This window comes from Mus caroli, unplaced genomic scaffold, assembly GCF_900094665.2.
Source record: "Mus caroli unplaced genomic scaffold, CAROLI_EIJ_v1.1 scaffold_5285_1, whole genome shotgun sequence".
NCBI classification, from domain to species: domain Eukaryota; kingdom Metazoa; phylum Chordata; class Mammalia; order Rodentia; family Muridae; genus Mus; species Mus caroli.
The window spans coordinates 33645-43350 of record NW_018390010.1 but is presented as its reverse complement, the minus strand read 5'-3'; the positions used below and the strand labels follow the sequence as shown (position 1 = coordinate 43350).

Genomic DNA, 9706 nt, shown 5'->3' with positions numbered 1-9706 from the left:
AGTTCTTTATATATATTGGATATTAGTCCCCTATCCGATTTGGCATAGGTGTGGATGGTGTTTTAAAATGCTGAACAAGCCGGGCAATGGTGGTGCACACCTTTAATTCCAGCACTTGGGAGGCAGAGGCAGGTGGATTTCTGAGTTCGAAGCCAGCCTGGTCTACAGAGTTCCAGGACTGCCAGGGCTACACAGAGAAACCCTGTCTCGAAAAATCAAAAAAAAAAAAAATGCTGAACAATCAAACCTTAATTTGTATATTAATAGTCAATATTATATCTCAGAGCTCACCATTGCTTAAGGTTGTTCATCCCTTGGATGCTATTTATTCTCAAATTTGCAATTGCTTATGCATATACAACTCATAAGAAAAAATGCTGTCCTTTTAAGAAGACTGTTTTTGAACATTTAATAAATTGTTCTGGATTGCCCAGACAAGACATCTTAAGGCAATGACATGCTGGATTTATATCGCAGGCAGTCTATAGGTCATACATATAAGATAGATTGGATATAATCTCATTCTTTATATATTCAAAAGAGTTATGGTTTAAGATAATATTTTGGTATTCTTGGAAAATATGCATGTCAAATTGTAAAAAAAAAATTTGCTCTTAGTGTCCTCAGTTCCTACTTGTTTCCACATAATAGTGTTAATTCTTGAGGACTTACACTTAATAAATTGCTGCAAATAAATGCTCTTATTTCTAATTTAATAAATAAATAAATTATACACATGTGACTATTAATAACTTTTCAAGCTTTCTAGTTACAACCGCTCTTCAAGAGAAACAACTGGAAGTGCACTTAGTCACTACCCATGTTACATTACTGACTATAACAGCCAAGTATTTGAGATGTTTTTGTCAACAAATTATTAATTCTCAAGGACAAGGTATTGTGAAACTTTAAAACTCTAGCTTCTTAAAAGACAAAGAAGGGGGAAATTATATCCCCGTGCATATTATTTAATGTATTTCCATGCACATTATTTAAATCATACTTTTATTTTAGAATTCTGAAATTTGGATGTCAAAGAACTTAACAAATGCCTTATAGTATCTTAAAAGGATCTACTTATTGGCATATGGCTTGATCCTGAACAGCTACCTTATTAGGAAAGGGAAAAGCATAGGTTCTCTCCACAGAACACTGCAGAAGTTCTGTGGAATTAGATGGCTAATTCGTGTGAGAAGCTGGCAGTTAAGTTGGCTCAGTGCCCTGACTGAAGTGACAAGGATGCTAAATTGGGTACATGTTTTCAACCCATCCTTGCTTGCCATTTTTCCAGTTTGGACTAGTGAACCTGCCTTGCTTCAAGCTTTTTAACTTTATGGCAAAAATAACATCAGAGACTGTATATTCTGACTTAGAAAGATTAGTCATATAATATAGTCATAATGATTTTTCTCTTTTCTTCATTGTGACCAGTTATTCTAACTCAATCTTAGACTGGTCTAGTAATAATTCCAATATTAGAGATTCCTATTAAAGATAGCTAAAATTCTTAATTACCTAGCAAAGTTAATTTGGAGCTCAGCCTCCACTTGGAGAGAATCTCTGTCCTTTCTGCTAATTCTCAAAGCCAGCTCCCCCATACCAGGAGCTCAGAGCCTGAGCTGGGTTGTTGTTAATTTGCAACTGAATGGAGTACCTGGACTTCTTCAAAGCAGCTTTTATACTGTTGCCTTTCACTGTCTCACCTTTGTTTTTCAAGCAGGCCAGTAACGCCCTTCAGCCTGACTGCAGCAGATGTAAAACCTTTCCTCCAACAAGGCAGGTGGCAGTTATTAATTTTCATCAAGAAGAATTCTAATTACATATTGTGGCTTTGGTTTGATTTGAGAATAAGGTGTGCTATGAGGGTCGTTTAGTCAATGACGGGCAACCAGATCTGGAATCATACCAATCTAAGACAGGGATACATGCCAAAAGGCCGTGGCTGTTGATAATACACCACAGAGCCATGTTTGTGTGAATTATTACACAAACTAGCTGCATGTAGCCTCCTATGATGGAATTGGATGTTTCTAGAAGGTCTGAGATCCTAAGGCAGGCACAGCCGCCAGCCACCCTAATTCCCAGGCAGGACTTTAGAGCATAAATAAATTTTATGCCTCAGTCCAATTTTGTTTAATATTATTTAAAGGGGGGAACTGTTACCTCCTTCCAGCCTAGCTAGGTTGTCCTCAGATGATTCACCTCTGAGGTGGAGCCACCTGCTGTGCTGCTTCTCATCACTCTCCTTTGATGTGCCACTACCTGCTACCTGCCTGAGGCCGAACCGGTTCTCCAAGATCTCCCGGAGTTAGCTGCAAACTGTGATTTTCGCGGGTTCCTACTAAAAGGCTGATCTGACAATTTCAAAGGAACTCTGTGTGACTGGGAATGGGCCTCCCCTCTTCTTCATAAAGCGTGTTCGCCAACATTAAAGTTGAATCTTGATCAGAATACAGTCTTGACTCCATTTTTCTCTTTACAAGCCTTCATTCCCTCTCTTCTTTCAGTTCCAAGATGCATCCCAGGCTCAAACCCAGCCATGAGAGCTGCAGGCCGCCCCCAACAGTGCAGGATGACCAGAGACAGAAACCTCCAAGTCAGTTTCCCTTGCCAGTCAAATGCATACTGAAGATGGCAGTCGAATTTGACTGTATGTCTCTTAAGGTGAAATATAAACCGTTTAATACACATTACAAAGACAAACCAAAGAAGAAAAACTAAAACAGTGAAGAACAGAATGAGAGTTGGATGTATTTAACAGCCTTTTTTAAAGAAATTTTGATTAAAATCAGTTTGTTTGTTTTTATCATTTGCTCCCATTTGCCAGCTATCATGCATAGAGCTGAAACTACAATAGATGTCCAGGGGTTGTCTCTGACAATCTAGTTTCCAAACTTGGGGAATAGCACTGTTATCTGCATGCACTTTTATACTTTACTCTCCTTAAACTATGTTCAGTCACAAATTTCTTAAAGTTAAAAAAAAAAAAAACAGTAAGGGAGGGTATAGGGGACTTTTGGGATAGCATTTGAAATGTAAATGAAGAAAATATCTAATAATTTTTTTAAATAGTAAGATCAGTTTGTTGCCAAGCAAAATGAGCATCTGAATGTTGTCTGATGCCTTTGTCATAAACAGAGCAAAGGGATCCATACCTTTGCAAAACTAATAAAGACTACCCATTCCTTATAATGAATTCAACAGGATGCTACACCCTCTTCTGGTCTCTACAGGTACCTAGACATATGCACACACACATACATACACACACACGCACACAAACACACACATACACAGGCACACACACATAACACATTGAGGAATGAAATAATAAACTTGAAAATAGTAAATGTGAAATGCACAATCAATCCCCAGAAGAACTTTGAGTTGAATGCAAAGGGCTTGGGTAAAAGTATAAACATTACATATTATTTTACCTCATCTGCTTTTCATAAGGCTTGATGAAAGGAGATCCTCGCATAGTTTGTGTTTTGATAATGTGGTCATCCAGCAACATCTGAATGTCATCGACTGAGGACAAAATGTATGTCCCGCTTTCTCTGTAGGGAAGAATGACAAACTCCATGGAGTCCCATTCAGTCATCATCTTATCCATGGCCTTTTCAAGAGAATATTCTTTGCTAGCTGCTTCACTGATGCTTTCAAATTTGTCTAAAAATGGCTCCAGGTTCATGTCTATGAAAGAGAAGACTGTAGAGTCATCTGAGGGCTGCAGAGGGTAGCCAACGATGGTGGACATGGCCTCCCAGTGCCTGGGGCGCAGACCGGGATTACAGAATACTTGGATGAGAGGGATGTACTGTTTGAACTCCTCCACCATTGAGTGCACTTTCTTGGTCATTGCCAGCGCATTTGGAGAATCATGGAAGACCTTCTCTAGCTTATACAGCCCTCTCCAGTAATTCCCAACATCCGATTCTACTTGATCTGGGTTCACCTTGTGGTATGGTCCTTCAGTCCACCCTTTGTGTTTGGTACTAAACTCCACAGCAGTTTCATAGAGACGGAGATAAGGGTTCAAACCATCCTGGATCTTTTTACATTGAGGATATACTGATGGGACCCAGCCAAATGCCTCCTCTTCTGCATTGAACTGCTCAATCTGAAAAGATGGGTGTTGAATAAGTGATTCTGAAGGTGACTGATGTTTAAAAATGTTAAACACCAGCTCTCCCTGAGCCTTAACAGTAAATTCAATAAGAGTACAGACTGAGCATTAATCTATTTCCTCTTTATTTTCTCTTTCAAATTAATAGGATTTGGGTATTTGTGGTGTTCATATGTATACATTCTGAAATAATTAACAGCAGCTAATAAGTATTGTATTACCTCATCCTGAAAAGCTACTCTCCTGGCAGTTTTCAATTGTGATCATAGTTAAATATGACCACAATACTATGTAATAAATCTACTCAACTTATTTCTCCTATTTAACTGAAGTTGAAGAGTTTCATATGTTTTAATCAACATCTCCCAATCCCTACGCACCAGTAACCACTATTTGATGCATACTCTTACAGACCTAACTCTCTCTATCCCATCACACAGTGTGAGCCTTGCTGTATCTGGTTTATTAACTTAACATAATTCCCTCTGGACTCAGCTAGGTTGTCACAAATGATTTATATTTTTAAAGACTAAATAACATTTCCCTATTTTTGTGTGCATATTTTTTGGGCAATGTTTTATTGCATTAGCTTAACATTAGTCAAATAATTTGCAAATAAAAAAGTTTTACCCACTAAGACATATCAAAAATCTGGCTTCGTTCATTGAAAGAACTTAAATGCTTTGAATAAGAAGCATAGATACATACTATGGAAAACTGAAATAAAAAGGGTCCAATTCCTAAGAGTTATAGATACAGCTCAGAAAGAAGACTTAAATAGGTGGAAAGTAAACAGGAAAAACACTGCATACCAGTAGCTAATAACACACGTGTAATGTCATGTATGCATACATATGTGCTGTGCCTCAGAAGTGTACTGAAGCAAAGCAGTCACAGGTCTGTCACAGAGAAGAAGCAAGCAGACCACAGCACAGGATAAATGGGAAGAAACAGGGGAAACATTTTCTCTAAGTTGTAAACTCAGTGAAGTAGTCTGTACAATCTATACAACTAAAAAGTTGCAGCTAGATATATCAATTAATCAAGTGACTTTGAATTCAGTGGCCCCTCTCATAAACCAACATGAAAGTTTATTTCTACCATTTTTATATGTTTGACCTGTTTGAGATAATTATAAACTATTTAATTATCTAAGTGGACATTCAGGACTCTTAATGTAAGAAAAATACGTTTTTTTTCATCATAAAATATAACGAAAATTGCATCATATGTGGTAAAGAATATAGTTTTCCTCTTCCAGATTTTCTAATAAGCAAGCTATGATGCAGAAGTGTGGAAACACAGTGGCCCAGTGAGAGAAATAATGGGTCCAATTTTAAAACAGCTGCACATGTACGAATACACAAAAACTAAACTAAACAGCAATGAAATCCTATTACGTGTGTGCTTCTCTCAGTGATTACAGGAGAGCTACTATGCAGATGAATGGTGCAATGGGTGACAAACTGGCAGAGATAACATCCCCATCTTTAAAATAAAAGCTGAGGACCACAGAAATATACCACCCACGGAGAGCCACCCTGCTGCTTCTCCTTGAAGCATTACTAGAAATGTGAATTGCTTCTATTATTCTCTTGCTTAATGCAACTCAACTGTTTTATCCATTTAAAAAAAGTCTTACTTTGTTACCTAGACTGGTTTCAGGCTTAAATTCCTGCGGCCTCAGCTACTCAAGTGATGGGAGCAAGCATGTACCAGCATGCCTGGATGAATCTATTTCTTAAACGTGAATACTTAATACAAACACAGTGTCTTTTTTTATTGGATCACTTCATTCTTTACAGATTTTAATTGTACCTTGTCTGCTGCTGCATCCAACTTGCCATTCAGCACCTGGGCCTTTTGCAAGTACCTCTGCACATCCAACAGGTCTCCAAATGCATGAAATTCTTCTACTTGTTTAGCATAACTCTCCAATTCCTCCACAAACCGCTCACATCGAAACTAATCAAAACAACACATGTGCTTATTATTCCTATAAAATAAAATCTCCTGGCTACCAAGAAAAATTTTAAGTATTTGAAAGGATTACCAAAATTATTAGTATGGGTTTTTTTATGACAAAATATAAAAGAAGATAACTTAAAAAATAACTGGGATCTAAAATCTAAAAAGAAACCCAAAAACCAAAAACCAAACCAAACCAAAAAAAAAAAAAAAAAAAACCCTAAAATTTAAAATTAACACACTTAAAAATTCCTCTAGTTCCCTAGTTAATAAGTTGGCCCTATACAATGTAAGGAATTCTGGTGCAGTTAATTAAAAAAATGTGTTAAAATTATATTCTTTAGCATGGTGAAAAACTGTTGCAAAAAATGACTAAGCATTTGAAAAACTCGTAATAACCAAGATAGGGTTAGAAGGAAGATCTATTTATTTAAGGCCTAGATAACTAGCTGCATTATTTTCCTAGCATTTGTAAAAAGTTAAATGCCTTTACTTATCTGTTACCCAAACAGGTCTTGGATCAGCAACACAGAACCAAGATGTGTGAAAGTTATTGTCATTTTCCCATGAGCACTCATGACATAAGATGTACGTAGCTAATAAAGCCAGGTATGAAATATTAAAATTTTAATATTCTAACATAAAACAGATGTGTGTGCCTGGTGCAAAAACACTTATTATAAAACTGTCTTAGGTAAACTATTCCAAATTAAATGAGTCTAGAAATATCTATTAATGAAATATTAAAAAGTCAAATCTAGGTTATTCAAAAATAGGATCTTTTTTCTATGTTTCCCAGGAAATTCATTGTTCCCACTTGATGAGTGAAGGAAACTAAAAGGAAAACTGCACCAATATTGTGTGTAGACTTTTGAAGTAGGATACTGTATAATGAAGTACAGATAGTTCTGGACCACTTAGGAATTGTCTAACAGTCAATTATTTTATGGTTTAAGTATCTTATATTCATTGTTCATGATTTCCCATTTAAAATGTTGGAAATAGCCAGGTGGTAAAGTAGAGATATTAGCCATAGTTTAAAAATAAAACAATTTCAAAGCTATGAACTAGTCTCCAAATAACGTAATTTATAAACTGAATCTTCTTTGGTGTAATAGAAAAACAGTTGGCTTATGATCAAAGAATATCTTAACTGGCTGACCTGAGTCGATCTTAAGAATTTTAGGTATCTCTATAAAATAATCCTGAAAAGTATAAAACTGAAAATTTTAGTTGATTTATTCACAACTAACATGTTTTATGTTCTGTAGAGTGCTGACGGCTCTCTGAAAGACATGTTTGAATGTGCCCCACGGTCATGCATCAGAAATAAACATAGAAAAAAAATGGAACATCAAGAGTGTACAGGGTCTAAGGGTGCTGGTCTTATGTATGCAGTAATTCTGTTACCATGGAAGCAGATTAACACGAGAGTGGGCTCATAGGGAAAGGGTGGCTTTGAGTGTTTTCTCTCCCTCCTTTCCTCTCTGTTATCCGCTTTCTTGTAAATGTGCCCTCCTAATTCCTTGCCTTCCATTTTTAGCCAAGGGATGATACAATAAGGCCTTCAGCAGATACTGGTCTCTTGAATTTGGACTTCTCACCTTGCAGAAATGTAAGCAGCAAATTTATGCTCTTTATCAATTACCCAGCCACAAGTCTTGTGTTATAACAGCACAAAATGTGCTGAGACACNGTGGGCCAGTGACTGCACTAGCCACTNGGATAGAACTAGAGAGTAAATAGAAACAAAGCTCCCAGGAGCTGGCCATCTAGTGGCAGATAGACCTGACAGTAATAGTAGCGATTGGGTCATTAATATAGTAGAGATGTGTTACAGGGTCTAATCTGAGCAATGGAGAAGCCACCTGAAGTCTAGAGGGCATCTTGGAAAAAGCAACTGAGTGTGACTGGCACGTGTCAGGGCAGAGCGCTGCAGAGTGCAGAGATAACATGCAAGGTGGATGTGAGAGAGGCACAGAGCAGGGAACTAGAGGATGCTTGGAGTTCACAAGTCAGGAGTGGGAAACTGGCCTAGAAGGTAGGCAGAGGTTAAGCTGCAGACCTACCAGAAAAACAAAAAAGGTAGATATGCATTGTGTTCAAGAAAGCCAGAGTGACTGTGAGACATAAAAAGCATGTCAGCAGGAGATCTTGATGTTGGAACAATAAATACAAAATAAACCAAAATCAAAGCAAACAAGGGAAAAAAAACCCTGAACTTAGTACCATAAACTGTCTTATTAATGACCACTTGTGCACAATGTTTTCCAGCATTTTCTCTATTCTACCTTTGAAAAAATCAAGAAAAGATCCCACATCATTCAGGGCACTTGAATCACTCCTTAGTCCTCCATTAGGAGAGACACAGCATGTGTACACCTTCTGAGATTACAGGGGGAGAAAGCTACAATGCAGGGCCCATGTAACAAAGAAGTCTGAAATATTATACAGAGTTAAAAATCCAAACATTCGCAAAAAAAAAAAAATTCGGAGCAATTTGAAAAATCTATAATGCCAACCTTAAGGAATTCTTGATATAGTTCTGTTTTCTCTTTAATTATTTTCCTGTGCTCGTCAAAAATCTCCCCCATTCTGCCATACCACTGGAAAACACTCTTATTTAGTCTGATGTCTGCAGGAGAAAAGTTGACACAGTCGATAAGGAAGGCCAGACAGTTTTTAGAATCCACTAGTCTTTGTCCCAGCTCCAACATGTCAGTTGTCTCCAATTTCTGAACATGAGCCTGAAGGAAAGCAAAGGTTACAGACAGCATTGTAAGGGAGAATTCTTACCAAACATGTCCTGTGGAAATACTCTGAATAAATACATACAGATGCATCAGAAAAGTATGGCTCAGAACTGGGGACCTTCACACAATTTATTCTCAATTACCCCACCCACTTCACTAAAATAAGAGAAAGAAAAAAGTGAGAAGATACTTAACAATACACACATGCACACACATATACACATGCACATACATACATACACACACATATATCCATGTACACATGCATGCACACATGCACAGATATGCACACACATGCACACATGCACACACATGTACATGATTGTGCCCACACATATTCACTCATGCATATGCACATGCATATGCATATACACATACACATATTCACACATGCACACACATGTACACACGCACACACTCATACTCTCTATCTTTTAAACACACACAGCAATGGAAGACCAGGGAGGATTCTGTGTATCCCTGGATGATAAAAGCAGCTACCACCTGAGTGACTTCACTTTTTTAAGTATTATGCTTTGGGCCACCAAATGTACCTGGCACTTTTGCCAAGTGCTGTCAATAAAGTGACCATGGCGCAGACACAGCTTTTACCATCATGACATTTGTCATCTAATGAGAGAGATGGTCATTAGTCAAGTAAGTACAAATGAAAACTTTTGACATGGACAGCGCTGTAGCAAGAGGCCTGCTGCTGCTTGCAGCATGTCACAGACTTCCAAGGCAGCCAGACATGAACAGAAGCTTTCCACAAACACATGAGGTGTGGCATGTGGAAAGGGGCAGGCAGAGGGAACACAGGTGAGGGTCTGCACAGATGCCAGGGCTGCAGCAGAGC

General features: G+C 37.8%; 1 protein-coding gene across 1 annotated transcript in view; it reads right to left on the bottom strand.

Annotated features, from left to right (window-relative positions):
- The window catches only part of LOC110288425 (dynein heavy chain 7, axonemal-like), a gene marked incomplete at both ends in the record, with an annotated part of 111435 nt that overhangs the window by 77417 nt on the left and 24312 nt on the right, over window positions 1-9706 (bottom strand). Inside the window, 3 exon segments of the mRNA XM_021154779.1 lie at window positions 3438-4123; window positions 5948-6094; window positions 8620-8844. Coding sequence (XP_021010438.1) covers window positions 3438-4123; window positions 5948-6094; window positions 8620-8844 — 1058 coding nt within the window.